Here is a 20,495-nt window from a genome sequence, read left to right as displayed (position 1 = left end):
ATGACTCAGAGTTCTCCTTTCAGCACCCCTCTGCACTTTAATTATAGAACCAGTGGTGTCAAAATGTTGTTATCCCAGTAAACTCTGCTTCTCCAGTATTCTAAAAGAAGAATTAAACTCACATCAAATGGGTCATGAAAAAACCCGCTAAACTTCTGGGTGCTTACATGAGTCATTGGATGGGAAATTACTCACAGAGCATTTTCTACTCATTGCTGAGCTAAATATCATTGGATGAGTCCTTCTAAGTCTCATATACTGTAATGAAGGGACTGCAAATACACCAAACTCTGAGATGTTTTTGTAGCCCCTGCAGAGACAACTAATTTAGTAGCACTACCTACACGCGGTGTAGGGTGAGCTAAGTGTCAGAATGTATATTCAGCATCCTGAACAGCTTCTGCAGCTCATGCATCAGTCTGCAGTTTCAGTTATTGCAGCGTTACTGATAGCTGTGGTAGGTAATTTAAAGCTACACTGGATATGCCAGCAGTGACAGCAGTGATGACTTGCAAACTGCTGGCAAATGTATTTGGGTCTGATAAGACAAGCCAGGCTGAATGGGGCATTGAGCAACCTGGGCTGGTGGGAAGTGTCCCCACCCATGCATGGCAGGGGGTTGGAAGTGATGGTCTTTCAGGTCCCTTCCAACCCAAACCATACATAGAGTTCTGTGTTTCTATGCAGTCTCATTTTCCTGCTACACTCAGAGCAGTTGGATTGTTCCATTACTCTTAGGGCTGAGATTCTCATCCTGTGTAAAGTACCAAGGAAAGAAATCTGATCCTAAACCATCAACAGGGCAGAGCAGTAACTTCAGAAGGAGAAAGAGCACAGGAAGATTCAGAGCACATAATTGCACAGTCCCCTCTCCTCCAGACTGATTGCAGAGAAAATTGTAATTTCTCAGAGCACATACCCCTAAGTCCTCGTTAGCTAGGAAGGCCTCTTTGCTGCTGAGCCAGCTCTCAATCCGTTCCACATAGCCATAGAATTTCTGTGTAGGGGAAAAATACAACAGTCACAAACATGACAATATGCTGAAATGCTGTAAAGCAGAAGCTAACCTGACTTCAGCAGAGTACATTGAAAAAAACAAACTTTCATGGTTATTTCAAAAATTAATGTAATACATGAAAAAGAATTGAAACTGCCCATACCATAAGATTTAAGTTCTCATATATGTGATGATTTTAGATGGGGTTAGTAGCCCAGCTCTCATTTAAAGTATTTGACATTCTTCATTGTAGAATCTCTGAGCAGAAATGTTTAAAGTGAGATGACTGTTACAGGGAAGTATTTCTGGAAAACTGCAGCCAAAACTGTTATTTTAGTAGGAAAAAAAGCCAGGAAAACATACATTATTCCATCCATGCTAAATGTTTCTTCAGTTTTTAAAAAATACTTGTTTGGCGCCATGTCTTTTTGGGCAGGTTATAGAATTTGGAAGAATAGTGATGTTGTGTTATAAGTATGTGCCTTTTTCCAGATGTATGAGAGTTTGACCAAAATTTGCTAAGTTTTGCAGTCTTTGAAAAACATATCAGCACATATTCCACAGAAATTTCTATGATTTGTAGAGGTAAAATTTCTCAAATTCCTGTCACCACTGAATGTGCTTGGCCCTCAGCATGCCTTCCAGAAACCAGTGAAATATAGATGAAACACTGGGTATTATTCTCTTTCATCCTACCATCTCAGAAATTTGCTGTTTACATCAAGAAAAACTGTCAGTGGCATGTGCATTCTCTCTTGAATGCCATTTTACTCACCTGTAAATCTTGTGCCTGAAACAATTTTATATATTGCTCTTGCCATGCTTGGATCAGTTCAGACCAGGCTTGCTGTAGTCTGGAGAGGGACTGGCGAATCTCAGGGGTTGCATAGTGACCAGAATTGCCAAGTTCTTTACCATAGTCACTGAGAGCGTTGAATCTTTCCACTCGGGCTTCAATCTCCTCCTAAAATACATTACTAAGGTTGATGTCAAGGGTTTATGAAAAGCCAGTTATTCAGAATACAAGCCTTAAGGGGAAGAGTTTGGGCTGTAACTTTCCAGCACTAATATTTGCATGGAAAATCATTCATCTTTGAGCTATGTTACTGGAAGGGCATGGAATTGCCCGAGAGAGTAAATGTAAATAATAAATTACTTTATTGGTCCAGGAACAACTGTTTTCCTACAAATTAAAATTGAGATTTAGTTAGAAGCAGACTAGAAAATACTGAGATATAAATGAACATTTTCAAACATCTATAATATCATCCCCCAGTCTTCCTACATCAAAGTGGTGCTTTTAAGAAAACAGTGCCTAGAATTTTTCCTCTCCCAACAAAGAAGTTTGCTTCAGATTTTTACATTAAAGGCATGGGGTTTTTTTCACTTTGTGTTGTTAAAATGAAACACATTTAACTTTTGCAGCCGGTCTGAGGAATGAATTATACCCCTATACTGAATCCTGAAGGTGAAAGCATAAAAAGCAATTATGATCCCTGCAAATTGAATGTAGAATTCCTAATGTAAGCAATTTGAAAATGAAAATAACTCTGGACTGAAATAATAGCATGTATTAACTCATAAACTACCTTAAACACTATGGCATGCACTATTACATTTCTGAAACTAGAACTGCTGCTTTTAGAGATTTTTGGGGTGGTGGTGTTGTCTATTCATAGATAACACAGCTATAAAATTGTAATTAAAATATTTTTGAAATTCACATTAGCATGTCATGTTCAACTCCAGTCTCTCCTAAGGAATTTGGTTTGAGCCACTAACCAGAATGAAAAAACCCTCCTTCTTGCCTTGTCTATAATTTTAGTTTAGTCAGCATAAGAACATAATGCCTGAATTCCTACTTTTCTCTGTGACTGTCTCCTTAGAGCCATTTGGGCTCCTTGACTAACAGATATTAAAGACTTAGATCTCGCCACCATTTAAATTTGGAGCACACTGCATCAGTGGTTTGTGATATTTCTAATATGACAAAGAATTATTAGCAAAAATATTGTTCAGTGATATGAGAAAGCATTGTTAAAATGGATGACACTAAAAAAGGAGGGGATTTCAGGTCCTTCACACTAAATTCAGGTTTATAAAATTAATCAGAATCTACAAACTGTTTGTGTTAATAATGGGACTCACAAAGCACTGGGTATTAGTACTTCTTCTAAAAATCCTGTTCACAGAATAATTAAAGTAACTGCAAAGAGAAGGTAGCACAACAGCTGAAAGATAGCTATGATTCTTGGGAAAAAGTAAAATATTGGCTTTTTTCCTAATGTAAATTAAAATTTCACTCCTTTCAGAAAAGAAACCAAAAGTATTAGCCAAATTAGCCACCAAACCATTAGTAAGGTAATTATTATTGGGATATGAAGTGTTTCAGAACTGAATGTGTAGCACCATTCATTGATAATTTGCTTTGCTGTGTGAAACAAACTCACGTAAGTTAAGTTCACATGAAAAAATCTAGCTCGAAGCAAGGATTAACTGGCATTAACTTCTTTGGCAATATGAATAAGGAGATGAGCAGTGAGCATGATGTGAGACTGAATCTGATTTTCACCATCAGGCTTGAACAGCAGTGGAGGTGAGAGCTCGTGGGTCTTCTCAGCCTTTTTGCAAAGACACAAGGTGCCAAATAGCCCATGGGATGGTTTTGTCAGTATGTAGGTGATTTCTATCCCCAGCTTGGTACTGAAAACAGTTTTTTTTACCATGTTATTGACAGAGGCATGCTGTGCACACAGAAAGATTCCCAGGATGTGCAACTGGAGCCACGGAAGATACTTGCCTTTCTCTCCTGATGCTCCTCTATCATGCTTTCGGCTTCATTTGCGCTTTTAGGCAGCCCCCCTGCTTCCATTAAAGCTCTGGTGTTTTGGGCCCAGTCTAGTATCTCCTTCATCTCCAAGTTAAATTTCTGCAACTGGTAAGAGGCTTCCAGCTTCTCCTTCCTGCCACACAAGGTGCAGTTCAGCATCATCTGACACGGAATTACCTAGTTGCCTCTCCCTCCCCATTTGCAGAGGAAAGTATCTTAACAGAAGCCAAATGAAATTAATTCAAGCTTTCCCTTACAGTTCCTAAGAGTTCCCCATGTTAACCAAAATCACAGGAGATGCACAGTGCCTTGGAGATAACATATTACTAATATTTTAACATCAGTTCATTAGCACAAGAAAGGTAAAAAAGCCTTCATATCTGTTGCTTCCATCAATGATTACAGATCAGGATTAAGCCTTTCTTGTTTTGGAAAGATTTGAGAAAAAAAAATCTTCAAGAACTATCCAAAAATAAGTCTTTCACAAAGGCTTTATGATAGATTTAATTTGATAGTCTGAAGGCATTTTAGTAACATTACTTAATGGGATAAACCACAAAACCATTGTATTAGTTTTCCCAAAGTCGCATCAGTGGAACTTCTTGTGTATGAAGTCACACTTTTTCCAGTGCAGGTGTCTTAGCTGCCTATGTAAAATTTGTGAAAAACCCTTAAAAAACTTTAAAAGACCTCTGGCAAGTAGAGTTTGGGAGCAGCTTTGCTCCTGCTGAGAGATGTTCAAACAACTCTAAGTCTTCACCTTTGTTTGGCCTGTCCCTGGAGTTGTAGCCAGTTGTTTTTCATCTCCTGTTGCTTCATAGTCAGTTTGTCATTTATCGATGGATTCCTTGTGGAGAGGCGGAAAGATTCCAGTTCCAGTGGCTGGGAAGAGATTTATAGTGGGGTAAATTTATGCCAAATACTTATATTCATTCCTGAGTTTGCCTTTCAGGAAAAATAGTTCATTTTAAGACTCCAGCTCTCAAAGGCAGGTAATTAAATTACAGTAACAAAGTATACAAAGGGATTTGGAATATGCAAAAAATAATACACATGCATTTGTGAGCAAACATCCATGTCCATGCATTGCTTTGCATGCACAATAGTTAATTTACAATTTAGAAAACATTTTTGAGGAATATGGACAAATAGGTAGGAAAATGAACTGCTAATTCTAATTTCTACTAGCAGTCTGATGAACACTCATCAACTCAGGTTTAAAGTTGAAAACTTTCTTGCAAAATTCCATCAAGTTGATGAAAATGAAGAAATTTAATTATGCAGAACAGAAAATATGCCAGGCTGGTTTTAATCCTTAAAAAAGTAAAGTTATTATACTATTGTAAAGAAAAAGTTTCATATTTTCTGTATGAAAGGGCTAACAATGAAAAAATATGAGAGATTGTCATTGGATTTCTACTACTGTTCAACAGGATATATACATTTTTTAGTAAAAATATACAAATATAAATTAGCTTAGACCCATATTTGATGCTCAATTTAATTTAGTCCTAGATGATGCAAACTGACCAGTTTTTACAAAAGCTAGAGTGGATGAGGCAGGCAATTATAACCTAGAATTTCTGTGTTTGATGTCTGTCTCAGGAAGATACACACAGTATGGGGTTTGCATTTAAGTTCTGAACAGAAATAAAGTGATTTTGGTCCAGCTGAGTACAGGAACTGGGGGAAGATGGAGTCCATGCTTTCCAAAATGTATAGGACAGTCTGATCTGGCTTGTAGGTGAGGGCCAGAGACCCAGATGTTAAAAAGGGACTTTTCTTCTTAGATTTTGTGCATCAGGAAGAATAATTTATAAGATAAAGTAGGATTAAGCAGCACAATATTTTCATGAGAAGAAATTTATGATGCACTTGCATTGCTGAAAATTCCTGCAATCAATCTGAAGAGTAACAATGATTTTTGCACCATATTTTCAAGAAGAAAAAGTGAAATTTTTTCAGTGTCCTTTGTACTTCCCTACTTCTTACCTCCATTTTGGACTTAATAACACTGATTTCTCTCTCCATTTCTTCATGTCTTCGAATCAGGTTTTCCACACTTTCCACATCTTTTCCATAATCCAGTGCTTGTATCAATACACTCTGGAGAGGGCAGTGGGATGTGCAGATGGTGAAGCTAATACCAAACTAAAGGATCTGTATCTTAATTATTTCAAAAAGCCTCCTCCTTCACCTCTTTGCATTACCACCTAAATGTTTTTATTGTCTTTTTAAATATCAAAAGAGCACATTGTCTGCTCTCCTTACAGAGATGAAACAAAAATCCACATCTCTTTGAAGACTCCTAATCCTGCTTAAGGTGCCTCTGGCCATAAACAAAGACAGGCGTGCCTCCTTGCATTTCTCAATCTTTCTTTCCTTTTTTTTTTTTTTTTTTTTTTTTTTTTTCTCCATATACCAAACCAAAAAAATATTTTCCCAATAAATTGCTGCACAGAAATTCAGGTATGTTATGAAAATATAAAAATAAAATTTATCCTTGGGATCCTAAGAAATTAAATCCCATAAAATGAAGAAATACATTTACATTTTAAAAGTTGTTATGAAAATATCAAGCCTAAAGTCTTGTAACCTTAAGTAGTGCCACTTGCCTACTGATTTTAAAGAAATATAATTAGTTACATTGATGAAATAATTGGTTTTTATATAACCTTTTTTTTTCTGTTAATATCAAAATTACAATTCAGGATCAGCATTTTTACCTCTGTTTTCTGAATGAATAAGATTGATAGAACATTTTTCCATTTCACTTAATCAAAATTGGAAACCTTACCTTCTCAGTAATTCTTTCTGTGATGTCATCTATTTCTCTGATTAAGGCATGAATCTCTAGGGCTCCCTCTAACTTCTTCCTGTATGCATTCAGGTTACCATGAAAACTGTTCCACCTTTAATTGGAAATAATATTTCAGAGATGCATTTCAGAGGTAAGGATTTCCACAACTGAGTTTCATGATGCTCATATTTAAACAAAACCACAGGTTTTCTGAACTACCTCATGTATTGATCTCCCAGTTCTCCACAATAACCTGATTCTCATCACAGGGATAAAGCATTAGCCTGAGAAGACTATCTGGTTGTGTTTATTCCATGCCTCCAGGATGGTATGGGGGTTAAAAGCTAAAAAGTACTGATCCAGTTTCCCTAAATGCTCAGTAATCTCACAATTGATATCGTCATGCCTTTGTTTCTTAGACAGGGGGCTGTGGAGCAGCAAAAGCACAAGGCTATTGACCAGGACAACTGTGTGAATCGATGGAAGTGTCTAAGCTTCATGAATTTTGTGTGCCAAGTGATGTGAAACAGAGTATTTGACTCCAAGGCTAGAAACATGACTTTGGCACTTCTGGATTAAAAATCCTTCTAAGCTACCTGCTCTGGGAGTCTGGAAAGACAACTCCAGTGTCTGATATTTGGTAGTTGTGATATTGAAGAAGAAAACAAATGTTCCAATTCCTGCATTTATCTCAGACAAAGACACCTAATTTTCCCTTCTTGTTTTTGCTTTACATGGAACATTTGAAAGCATACTCACTTCTCATTGAGCTGCTTTCGGCGCTCATAGATTGTCTTTGTTTCTTCCCTGTTCTGTCTCTCTAGTTTCATGGCCAGGGCATTGATAGTCCTGATGTGAGCATCGTCCACTGTTGACTCCTGTAAAGTGAGAAAGGGAGCAAAGGTACACGTTCAAATTTCTTGTGACCCAGTTTTGCAGTGAGATGTGAAAATCAACACAAGCAGCAACAAGAAAGGGTTTTACCCCACTAACATTTCAGACACATGGAGTTTGCTCTACTACAAGTACTGGTGTTACCATGTGCTTGATGATTAGCCAGTAAAGGCAAGAAAGAACATTAATGGCTCTAGATGCAACAATGATCTTGGTCTGGGTGATGGCCCTCAGACCCTCAGATATTAATTTCTAAGGCAGATATTCCAGCAGAAGTTCATTTGGTGAAGAAAGACAGATGCAGTTGCTGGTTACACAGGTGGCTGCTGTGGAACAGCTGATGTGTGGCAGATTGTTCTTCTGTCAGACAGGTAGTGACTCATGGGCTCCTGGGCCTACTGGCTGTTTTAGCTAGGTGAGCTCCTGTCCCAGAGTGCCTTCTGTACTGTAGACAACGGGCTCAAAATCCATACAGCCTTGAGAATCCCAGACAGCCTATGCCACTGTGTTTTCTTCTAAGGCTAAGTCTTCTAGGAGACTTGTTTCCCATGCACGTACCATAGAATGGGTAATATTTGCACATTGCCCATATAATCTAGAGTACAGTGGGATAACTTTTATTTTGGAGCACTACAGATGGCCAATGCTGAACACTGCTCCAAGATTAAAAAATATTATTTATTTTTCTGGGACAAATAAATCACAAGTTTAGCAGGGAGACAATCACTGATGTAAAGAAGCACAGCTGCAAGATGCCAGCACACTGTTAATGTAAATATTCACTCCATTGTGTGTTTTGTTTATGCTGCATCCATACCAATATGCATGCTTCCACATGTGCTTTCCTATTATGCACAGCCATAAAGTAAACTAGAGAAACCAGCAGACAGTCAGATATTCTTCAGAAACCCTGCAGCCTCCTGTCCTGGGAAATAATAGCAGCACAATGAATTGAATGTCTGGCAGCCATCAATGCAGGATGATTACTCCCTATCCTGATCTCAGATTTTTCTGGGGGAAAACCCAGACTGGATGGATGCACACACTGTGCCAGAAGCAGCCTCCTTCTCTTTGTATCACCCTAGGAAGCACTGCATAACTGAGCATCAGCTATCAGGGCATAACTGCATATCCAGCAGCTTTTTTTCCTCTGAACATGACTCCTGCAGATAAAAAGCTGCTTCTCTGCTTTTTATCTGCAGGAGTCATGTTAAGAGTGTTACAGAAGCAGTGGCTACAAGCTGATACTGTCTAAGGCCAAGAGTTTCAAGAGTGGCACATAAGATCTCCCTTGGTTTATGGAAAAACTTTCCTATTCAGAGGCTTATGCTGGCTGGAATGCTGGGTTGTTTCTGCCCTATTAATCATCCTTCTTTTGGCTGGTACAAGCTGTAGAAGAGCCCTTGCTCAATCCCTTAGCTCACAGTCAGCTGGTGAGTAAAATGAATGTACTAATGTTCTTTAATGTACTAATTCCCTGGTGCTTAAGCCAAATAATTAAGCTCTCTATCCAAATCCAGTGTGAATGCACTGTCACGAAATTCTGCTGGGCTCTGGAATAGGGAGCTCAGGGAGTTCTCCCTGGTGGCAGGCGTATCTACACTCCTACTTTGCATAGAAGAGGATTGTCTCCTTCTGCTACTAAGCAACAAAAGTAGAAGACGGGAGCTGCCATAACAAGAATCAGCAAAAAGATAACAGGCAAACAAAGGATGAAGAATATTAGGAGACTACATTAGAGAAAACATCACTCAAATTCGTAACACATCTCTTTCCAGACCTTTCCCTCAATTTCCAGACTAGCAAACCAGCGCAGTAATCTTTCCTGTGTGACACACAGACCTCTTAGCCCCCATCTGCAGGAGTTCACACAAATAGAGAAAAAAAGAGGTTGCTGCAAATGCATTCCCTCAATATATGGACTCACAGCTCTCACGGTGGGAGCTGAACACACAACAAGGAGGCCCCTGTTCCCCAGGTTTGGTGCCTAAGTTGGCACACCTCACTGGGGGCAGGAGAGGCAGCTGGCATGACTCAGCATCATGAAAGAGGGACAGAGATCTCAGCATTGAGAGGTGAAGAGGGCAGCTGTCTTGTCACATGGCTGTTATCCAAAGCATAAACCATTGCTCTGTTTTACTGAATGCCTGCTTATAAATGTTATGATTAATGAGTAACCACGTGTGCTGTATAAACAGAGGCCCCTAGATTTACGTGCTTAATTTGGATGAAGGAGTATGAGAATGAGACCATTCCTCAGAAGGAGAAAAATGGAGAAATAAGGGATAGAAACAGAGAAAACAGTATTTTTTTTTACAGGCTTGTTCATGGAAGGTCTAGATCAGTTCTCAGATTCAAATAAGCATGGCTGAAACAACCATTTTTAAACTACTTTTGGGTGGAAATCACTGTGACTTTGCAGACTGCATGAACCAAGCAAAATCTGCTCAAATTCAGGCGCACACAGCAAGTTTTCCAGTCATTTACTGCAGTCTGAAATGTTGTGTAATGAGTGCTTGACAGCTCTGCCTAGACATCTTCAAAGCAGAAGGCATAATAAGAGAAAATTCTGTCTTTTTAAGTGTCTTTTGAGGTAGAGATGCTTCCTTATCACTTTGGTCTTACACCTCCTCAGAGCACTAGAACTGTATTTGCTAACTGGACTGAAAAGTTACCTGCTGCTTGCAGCCATGCAAGACATGAGCATGAAAAACACCTCTTACCCCTGATGTTGCTCCACGGAACTCATTCAGCTTTTTCTTGAGCTGCAGGCAGTGTTCATAGTCATTTCCCACATCACCTACATTAATCATGACCTCCTGGGGAAATAAGCAATGGACAAATATTTAGGTGAAGAGTACAAGAACACAACAACTCCCAGCGCTTATCCTGATGCAAAAAGTTCTGTGATGTGTCTATAAATCACTTGACCTACAGCTTCTGAAATAGTCTCTTCTGATCTTTAGATAATTACAAGACTTGGTCCCGGCTCCCTTTTCCATTTATTACTGGCTATGGAAACAACCTCTGAATGAAAGTGATTCTTCACTCCTACAAAGAGAGGCTTTCAGATCTGATATACAGTTAGAGTGAAGGCCAGCTGCCAAATGCTTCAAGTCTCTTCCATTCTAATCTGCTTTCATTTCTCTGTCTCAGTAGAGACACATGAGATGGCCCCAAATAATCACAACCTTCATGTGCAGAGTTTACATGAGAAGATGTGCTAATACTGCCCAATTGACTCTGGTATGTATGGACAGACTCCATAGAATTTGTTCAGTCATTCCTTTCACATTGTTTGTAGAACATGTCATGATTCTTACAGACAAAAATCACTCGGCAAATATCCTGGAAGATGACACATTTATCAGAATGCCATTGCTAAATAGCAAGTCTCTAGTGAGCTGCTTGAGTTAAATACTAAAATCCACTTGCCTTCTCCCTGATCCAGGCTTCCACCTGGTCCACCTTCTGGAGAAATTCTAGGAAGTCCCGACTGTCCTCCAGCATCTTTCCACGAGCAGCAACAGCTCTCTTCAACTTCTCCCAGTGCTCCTGAAGCATGCGGACTTGGCGACGGATCTCTCCTGATTTTGGGTGGCCTTTTGATATCAGGGCTTCTCCTTTCTTCACATTCAGAAGAAGAAATTAGAAATTAAAGTGGTCACTAATTTTTAAAGGGATTACCATGTTACATGACCTTTCTAGAAGGAGTCTTCTACCTTCCTAACCTGGATTGAACAATAGATTACTACTATAAATTCTTATCACCCAAATGATAAAGCCAGCTGGAAAGCTGAAGGGAACCTAGAATCACAGAAAACTGGGATTTGACTATTTCCCTGCCAAGAAAGATATCCATGGAATGGGAGCACCAAGTGTTACAGATGACTGCGCCCTTTAGCTACATGATTCACCCAGTTCCAACAAGAATATTCACAAATTGGGCATGAAATCCTATTTGCCTTTCGTAGGAGTAACCATGTCAGGCAAGGAAGAAATCAGTGTATATTTTCCTGTTCAGGCTGTAAGGAAAGATGGAAGCTCCCTGAATGGAGCCAATAAAATATCTCCCTGTTGTAAACTAACAGCATTACATTTCCATGGCAAAGCAACTGGGTTCTTGTCACACCAGTAGGATAACTGATGCAGAAGTGATGATCAAGCATATCATCCTTCACATATCATCAATCTGTCTTTGGATGAGCAGTAATTATCTGTAAAAACATAACAGAGTAAGAGGGTTACCTTATTAACAGCTATAATGATTTCTTCATTTGCTAGAATCTCTGCCTCAAAGACCTGATGTTTCTGCAGCAGCTTCATCTTGTCCTGCAGATTGCTGGGGTCTTGTATGGAAGGGTCCTCCAGCTTCTGCATGCGCTCACTGATCCAGTCTTCTGCCTGCAGCATTGAGAGGCACCCGGGTTAGCACAACAACTACCTGGGGTCCTGGGGCCTCCTCCCAGGAAATGTCTCTATTCTGTCCAAGTGTGTCTGTACCTGGGCTGGATAGGTTGAGTGGGAGCTGACAGCTGAGGTGGATCTCCAGTTTCTGAACTCATTCTACTTTGTTAAAAGTAGGTAGGAATGAAACTAATTTTTATCTGACCACAGGAGTAACAAAAAATTCCTTAAGTACCTCAGATTTTATCACAAGGCATTAACAGCTTATACAGTCTTCTAGATTATGTAGAGAGAATCTTTGAGCCTTAACATGGGACATATTTAAAATGAGATTATGACAACTGATTCTGGGAGTTGATTTAGGGCTCTGAGTTTTGTCTGGTATCTCTGCCATTGACCTACTTGCAAAGTGAGTAAACATTCTTTAGAATTCAGTGCCTCACCTATAAAACAGCACTAACATTTCCTCACGTCAGTGGTGTTGTGAGACCTAAATGGAAAATGCAATGCAAATAAAGATTTGGAGACAGGGTCCAAGCACTAGTCAAATTATTTGAAAGGAAATACAATTATATTTGCTTTTATATTTCATAAAATTAAAAATGGTCTGGTCAGGAATATCAGATTCAAAAAAAGCAGGTGATTTATGAGAGTTAACAAAGCAAAAGTTATGTGTTTCTCTTAGGAAATTATTTTTTAAGGGGATTTTAAAGTGTGCAGAATAAAATGAAGAATAGGATAACAATTTTTCCACAATTTTCTTGAAGTTCTGCTGAACTTTAGCCCTTAGCATTGCAGGAAACATTTTCTATCCATCAAAACACTGGGAATTGAACACTTGACATAGTGTTGTAACTGATCCTGTTGTCCTCAGAGCACTGAAGTAATGTAATGTTTTGACAACACAAGAGCTGCAAATTGAAGGGCAGCTTTATTAGTTTCAAAATATCTTGGCTGTCCTTGTGGAACTGTGCACTATGTGCACACAAGACTTGTCAGGTGGGGGATTTTCTCTGTTAATTAATGAGTTGAAATGTTGTTTCAACTGCTGAGATTCCATAAACAATAACAGAAATAGCCTTCACTAGCAGCATGCTCTCCAGAAACTGTTTCTCTCCAAAGCCCGGTTAGAGTCTCAAACAGACCATGTCAAACTTGCCCAGGGCTACACATTGTCATGTGCTGCTTGCATTTCCAACACCCTCCTCAATGGCCTTCTCCCATTCCCAGCCACACACTCATGCTTCAGTGTTACATAGTGACTCTTCATTTGAATGGAGGTTCATCCATACAGTTGGGATGAGAAATAAACCAATCCCCAGGAAAAAGCAACTTCAAGGTCTATTTATCGCCTACTTTTTAATTAGAAGCAGCGGCTTTAATGACAGATTGAACATTTGCACTCTTAATGCCTTGGTTTATTTAAGGCTTGTTTAAGATGGCTCTAGAGAGTGAGGGATCCTTCTCCTGGCCTCGTGCCCACATTCAGATGTGAAGCAAAGCTGATCTGTTTTCCCAAGACCTTTCTATGGAAAGATTTAATGGCTGTCTGGACAGCCATTTTCACTTCACTGAAGACAACAGAAAAACTTGTGTTATGCTCAGTATAGGCACAAGACCAGACTTACTTCTATGGGAGTCATAAAAAATGTGGGCACTACCAATTTAGAAACTTACTCTTTCAAAATGTACTCATGAGTACAAACTGTAAATTACACTGACTTTTTAATGACAGAAGTATGCAAAGCATATAAAGGGATGTGCCTGGTCCAGACATCTAGAGATAACAACTAGTTCTCTCTCATTCCCCTGAGATAAAGATGCAAATGTTTTTTTATTCTTATGTACAGGGTGAAAAGAAGTACAACCAATACCATGAGCAAGTTTCAAAGTCAGCGTTAAAACCCAGAGCCAGCTTTAGAAGTTAAAACTTTTAACTTTATAATATTCCCTTTGCAATAACTTAAACACACATATTTCTAAGTAGCAACTTGCTCATTTGCCTTCCAGATTAGCACTGAGCTACAGTCTTTTTGGCAATAGGGTGTAGTCTCTAAGTCCGTCTCACTTCTTTGAGTGAGACAAAAGCTACTTCTACAAAAGCTACTTCTACAAAAGCTTCTTCTAGAAGGGTGAGTTTTATTTTGTAAACTGCGTGTGATCTCTTGAGTTAATTATTGTGGTTTGTTATACTAATGTGTGTAGTTCTCTATGTCATTGCTTCTAGAGAGTAACTAGAAGAATTTTAATGATGACAGTGATCACTAATTTCTGCTGACACAGAAAATTTGGTTTGATCAATAGAAATTACTTAACATGTTTGCAGGACAGAGAGTTTTCAGGGGAGTGGGCTATGAGCTATAGGTCTTGTTCCCTTAATAAGTAAGAATAAGCAATGACCTAATTGATTTCACAGCCAAACTCAAAACTCATCTCTGAATTTAACATTCCTATGGGGACCATTCTCACATATGAATTTGTACACACCTAGAATATAATTAAAATTAAATTAAACATTCCATTCTATCCAACAAAGAGAAAGATATTACTGATTTGAGTAAGATTTTTTAAGATTTTTGTTTTTTAATTCCTTGGTGACATTCACATTCTGCAGCAGTTGGCAATGATTCTAGGTTGGTGAGGTAAATGAGCACATAACCTGAGAGCAAACACTCCCTAAAGAACTCCTGGCTGAATTTATTAGGAGAAAGTGGATGAGAATAGGGAAATGTTCTTCTATGCAGGACCAAGTCTTGTGCTCTGTGTGATTCAAGAATGAAGGGGGACCCCAGCCCAAGCACTGATTTGACAGTTACAGAGAGATGGAAAGAAATGCGTAAGTATTTCTACCTAATGGGTTGACTGTATCTCTAGAAGGGCATTGACAATTTCTCTACCAAGAGGATTTTGGGAAATTGCTCTTTTGAAATTATAACCCCTGAGCAATGCACCATCCAGTCCCCTCTGCTAGTCCAAAAGGTGGACAGGCCATTACTGGTGGATTTTCATTGCTTTCCTATCATGGGATAGTAAAAGTATAACCGAATAATACAAGTTAATATTGGGGTGTATAAATAATTTCTGCTAAATTTTATTAAAAGAAAAAGGAAAATTAAAAAAAAAAAAAAAGAAGAAAAAGGAAGAAGGAAAAAGGAAAAAGAAGAAAAAGAGAAAAAAAAGTATGGTTCTGGTTTTGTAAACCACTGAGGACTTTTCACGGGACACAGGAACAGAAGGGGTGGATACCAGACCAGCAAGAGTGCTTGAAAATGTCGCTGGGTCTGTGTGCTCTTGCTTATGCCAGCACAGTTCTCAGTCACACATGTTGTGCTGCCCTTTGAAAGGCTGACCTAGTTTGTCTTTCCAACAGTATTGATAGAGCAGAGCTACTCAGTTACAGGACTGAGGCCAGAACAGGAGACAGAGACCAGCATGTTCTGCAGAGCCAGTAGCTCAAGAGCTTTGCTGAGCCAGTGCTTTGAAGGCCTTCAATGAACACCCACTAATAAAGCTTGGTGCCCAGGCCATAATGCTTTCCACTTTGTGTTCATCCTGATTTGAAATACATTTTCTCCCCCACCAAAGGAAAAAGATGTATTAACTTGCAGTTTTCCTTTCAACTGTTTTATTTTACCAGAGCTTTTGATGACTGAAGTGGCTGCAATATGCATAATGCCACAACAATAGTACAATAACAGGAATAGCATTGGAGCATCTTTTTGCATGAGTGTGGCAGGAGTTGCAACACCAGAGTAGATCATCCATTCACCCAATAATGTCTGGCAAGAGTGAGCACTTCATTCAATAGAGGTAGGTGGTTCCTCTGCTTTACATCCCCATCCCAGTCTAAAACCCTCTTACCTCTTCCAAGTTTTGGTAGAAAAGTGCCAGAAGAAGGGCAGTCTGCAGCTTCTCTCTCCTACTCTGGGATAGATCCTTGATCTGACGCTTCCTCTCATGAATGACATCCAGTTTGTGCTGAATCTTTTGCCCTTCCAGTCCATCAGCCTTTTCCAACCTGCTTGCCTGTTCTTGAAGAGACATCATCTGAGGAGGCAACAGATCTGAAATTACTTTTATGCTTCCAAGTGGTGTGAAAGAAACAAAATCAAGTTCCTTTTGTAGTTAAAGTACTCTCTTTTTTCTGTAATGAACCAAGAACAGCAGGGACAAATTAACCAGCATTCCCCCTCACCCTGTACTGTGTTACATCTATGACATTACTGTCACTGGACTCCATGGTGCATCCTGGCTACATAAATTAATTAAAGCTGTAGCTTCAGGAGTCCCTATGTTGCCGATTATCCAGTGCAAGGTGTCATGGAGCAAGCATGACATCCATGAGTGCTCAGATTTTGTTGCTTTCTGGAAACCAGGTGTTGTAATGTAGCTCTCAAAATGAGCAATCAGTGTGGCAGGGAGCTGGCAAGAGTCCTGGGAGCTCATTCTGGGGAACCCAGGCACAGCTGCAGGTTTAAGCTTAGCGCTAGCCTGGGTGAGTTACAGCAGTGGCCACCAGCCAGGCAGATTCCTTTACACACAGGTGGGCAATTCAGGATCTATTGCAAAGGTGCAGAGAGGTTGCTTGTTTGGTACAGTTGTTGTGTACCAAATGGATATTTAAGTAATTTGACAACTTTTAATGTCAAAATACCTACTGCATTTTGTAAAATACCTACTCTATTTTACTTGCTTTAAAAGTCACTATTTTTTTAAATGAAAAGAGCAGAAACTTCTGATATCCATAATACAATATGGCCGCCTACTTTAAATATTTCTTCTTGTAAGTCCCCCTGTTCTGAAACCCAAAGTGATTTTCTTATGTGTTGCAAGGACTTGGGCATGGAGTGTTTTGACAGTTGTTCTCCAATGCTCTGCCTCCTATTTCCCCAAGCTTCCCCATTTTATCTTTTGCTCAAGCATATCAGGCCTATCAGGTATTTCATGCCTGTCACCAATTCAAAGTGTTACCATAATAATAATAATAATAATAATAATAATAATAATAATAATAATAATAATAAAGCATATATATAATTTTAGCTCATAGAATTCTAGCTGGTAGAATATTTGTTGTTTATTTTTTTACCTTCTCATCCTGTGATGCCAGAAGCTTCTCAAAAGCCTCATGTTTCCTTATCAGTTGTTCTACTTCATCTACAGACCTTCCGAGGTCACTGCTTTTCAAATAAACCTATAAAAAAAGTTTATTATTTTTCTCAGTGAATTAATTATCCCATAATCTTGATTCATAAATAGGAGAAGAGGTATTAACTCTGCTGCTGAGAGTACACTTGAGAGGAAACAAAAGGAACAGAAGGCAACAGAAGCTAGAAATTAATTAATAGAAGCCCATGGTATTGAGCAAGAAAGAGAAGCATTAACAGGTCTAACTAAGGAAAGTGACCTGTCAGTCCTTATCACAATCACTAAGTCACAAAGCAGTGAATTCCAGAAGTCTAAGCCATCCTTGCAATCTCAAGCAAGATCACTGTCATGTCTGACAGATGTCCATATGATTCCTTCTTAGAAGAGTTCCCAAAACAGAGACTTTGCAGCCTGTCACCAGTGCTTTATTACCTCAACCATTAGTAGGATTTTCCAAACATCTAGCCTGAAAATGCATGGCTATTGCTACACCTTGTCACATACTGCCCTCTTGATCACACTCAGGAGATGATTCCTTTTACATTTGCTTCAGGCTTGTGCATGTTTGTAGACCTTTTGCATACTGGGGTTTCTGCCTTCTCTAGGTTAAAACTACAGTTTTGAGCATTAAACAGCTGTGTCTTTTTTTATTCTGATTATTCTTATTGCTCTCCTCCACGTTTTTGCCATTTCCACTTATTTTGAGACTTGATGTAACAAGTGGCAATAAGAAATAAGGCTGCCAGAGTGAAGACAATAGACTGACTTTTGAGCTGCAATCTTCAGCATGTGCCTGTATATAGTGCTTGTCTTTTATACAGCACCATGAACTCAAGTCCACCTTGCAATCTACTGTGAGCTTCCAGAAACTTTTCAGAAGAAGTGCTGTCAGACCAGCTTGTCCCCATCCTGTATTTATGCAGCTGATCGTTCCTGAAAAAATGTCATAGCTTGCACCTGTACCAAGTGCATTACATCTGTCATTTTTTCTGGCCATCATTTCAACCTATCTGCATTAATTTTATTTACTGTCTGTTCTGCCAGTCTCTGATGCAGAAAGATTGCATCCAAAATAACAAATAAGAAATAACAAATGTGGATTTAAAGAATCTGATCTCTGCACCTTTTAACACTGTGCAAGTGTGCACATTTTCCAACTGATTCACACACGTTTCAAAGGCACTGCAGTGTTCACTTACTCTGTTCTGGTGTTAAGAAAAATGATGCCAAATTACTTGTCCCATACATTCTGTTATATTCAGTTTTGCCAAATGCAAAAGAATAAAGAATATAGTTATCAATTATCAAGAAAAAAAGATGCTTTTCTGCAGGTTGACAGGAATTTATTAATTTTAATTGGATGTAATTGCCCACAGGCTTTTTTCTTGTTCAGCAATGAGACAACAGCAGGATAAAATCCCCAGTTACAGGCTCTGATGGGATATGAGCAAAGACTACTCATGGATAAGGTTCACACTGAAGTGACTGTGGCTGGACAGACTTTGGGAAATCAGCCTGCCGTGAGTGATGGCATTTATCAGCAGTGTGTAATGTGTAATCTGTTTTGTGAGCTCATAGAATCACAAGTATTTGGACAAGGATGAGAAATTCCAATCAGTAACTTTGCCAGGGTAAAGTGTAATTAACAGAGATGGAAGAAGAATTTGAGAACAATGATATGGTGTAAAAGAATAAAGGGGCAGGAAAGAAACAGAATCAGTGAAACAACACAGAATGCTAAATGTTTTGGAAAAAGGCTAGTAAAGGACATGGGTAAATCTGTGCCTTTAAGCCATAGATGTGCACAGAAAAAAACCAAAACATCTAGAGAGATCACTCTTCCTTTGCAAAACATCACAGTCCTGTAGCTGTCTAACAGGGTGGATTTTTATAAGAGGGAAAAGATGTTCTTCGAAAGCTACTTTAGAAAACCAGCCATGATGCTCATTCTCTTGACAATTGCTTAACCCCACAGAGCATCTTCTGCAGGAGAGGCTTCCCAAGTTTGAGCACATGTGCAGGGTAATCCTACTTGCCAGGGTCTGACTGCACTAAAAGGCCCAGGATGGACCCCTGTTCCCATCTGGGAATTTCTCTGAGGCTCAGCCCTGGACATCAGTCCCTCCTGAGCTGCATTGAGGTGCACTGATCCTGCCCCAATCCCCTTGGACAGACCCCACATCTCAGCCACTACCTTGCTTTGACACTTGACCTTCAGCTGCTCGATGGACTTTTTTTACTGCTGCCACCACTCAGCCCTCCATGGTGGCTGTGGATAAGAGGACTGACAGCCAGACTTGGCCTGACATTCTGGCCCATTTTTGGGCTCTGAATATTTTGCATATATAGAAAAATGCACAGGTGAATATCATACCCAGGGCAGATTTTCAAACTGCTCTATGCTAATCCATTCCCATCACAGCAATTGCAGTGAAGAAGAGAGAAAGGCCACGGTACAACAGGCCTAATTTTATAGTAAGCCTGGCTCATAAACCACCAGAATGTCTAAAGAAATACATTAATGCCTCTGCTATGCCCTGTGTTTCACACAAACGCCACCAGAAGGCAGATACTCTGTCATTCAAATTGGAATCCTTTGATCTATCCTACTCATCAAATGTATGAAAGGATGAGAGATCTCTTTTTTAGAGTGTTATTTGATTTAGTTTGGTCTTTTGAAGAAAAATGTGTGGGCTCCAGGTCTGTCTACTGAAATGCTTTATTAAAACACTTATAAATTCCATTTGTATTTACACCACTGCTGCTAACACAGAAATAAAAAGTTATCAGCTGAATCTCTCCACTGCTGTTTGGGGTGCACTGACATAGAGCAATATGCTAGAGCTCTATTTGGGTGTTTTAAACCTTGCTTTAAAAATACTGTAGCTTCTTGATACATTTTATGGTTTATCTACCATTTCTGATCAAAAAAGATTGACCTCCAGGATTTTATTTAGTAACTGTTAGCAGTGAAACTGATACCTGAAGAAAGGGTCAGCTATTAATTTTCCTGCTCGTATACCTCCGATGGAAGAAAAAGGCAAGGGACAGCTACTGGTAAAGATGGTTATTGTCCTTAGAGAAAGAGAACAGAAGACATCTGAGAGCAGGGGTGTGGGGTGGTGACTCATAAGCAGCTGCCACTGGAGAGCTCAGTGCCTTGCTCCCACTGAAATCCACTGAGCACAAATGACACTGGGCATTCAAAGCTCAATTCCTTTGGATGTTACAGCACTGGGAAAAAGTCATCCTGACTACTGAAAGCTTTGGACTAAGTCCTCCAGTAGAAGTCTGTGCAAATGCTCTTGGCAACCAAGGTTTTGACATTGAGTAGGAAAACTGGTGCTCAGAAAGAAAATTGCTGCAAAAGGGAAGTGGCTGCATACATTGCAGGGGAGGCAATGGCAATGTGCTCAGAG

General features: G+C 39.4%; 1 protein-coding gene across 1 annotated transcript in view; it reads right to left on the bottom strand.

The window, feature by feature from the left end:
- Positions 1-20,495, bottom strand: part of SPTBN5 (spectrin beta, non-erythrocytic 5) — a 90,878-nt gene that overhangs the window by 22,302 nt on the left and 48,081 nt on the right. Inside the window, exons 35-46 of the mRNA XM_053980871.1 lie at positions 17,018-17,122; positions 15,790-15,975; positions 11,770-11,925; positions 10,957-11,148; positions 10,245-10,340; positions 7,387-7,505; positions 6,625-6,739; positions 5,820-5,933; positions 4,588-4,709; positions 3,798-3,960; positions 1,773-1,961; positions 920-997 (exon numbers count right to left, since the gene is read on the bottom strand). Of these exons, the coding sequence (XP_053836846.1) occupies positions 920-997; positions 1,773-1,961; positions 3,798-3,960; positions 4,588-4,709; positions 5,820-5,933; positions 6,625-6,739; positions 7,387-7,505; positions 10,245-10,340; positions 10,957-11,148; positions 11,770-11,925; positions 15,790-15,975; positions 17,018-17,122 (1,635 nt within the window). The remainder of the gene's footprint in view (positions 1-919; positions 998-1,772; positions 1,962-3,797; positions 3,961-4,587; positions 4,710-5,819; positions 5,934-6,624; positions 6,740-7,386; positions 7,506-10,244; positions 10,341-10,956; positions 11,149-11,769; positions 11,926-15,789; positions 15,976-17,017; positions 17,123-20,495) is intronic.

The sequence above is a fragment of the Vidua macroura genome, chromosome 6, assembly GCF_024509145.1.
Source record: "Vidua macroura isolate BioBank_ID:100142 chromosome 6, ASM2450914v1, whole genome shotgun sequence".
Lineage (NCBI taxonomy): Eukaryota > Metazoa > Chordata > Aves > Passeriformes > Viduidae > Vidua > Vidua macroura.
This window is presented reverse-complemented; position numbering and strand designations above follow the sequence as displayed.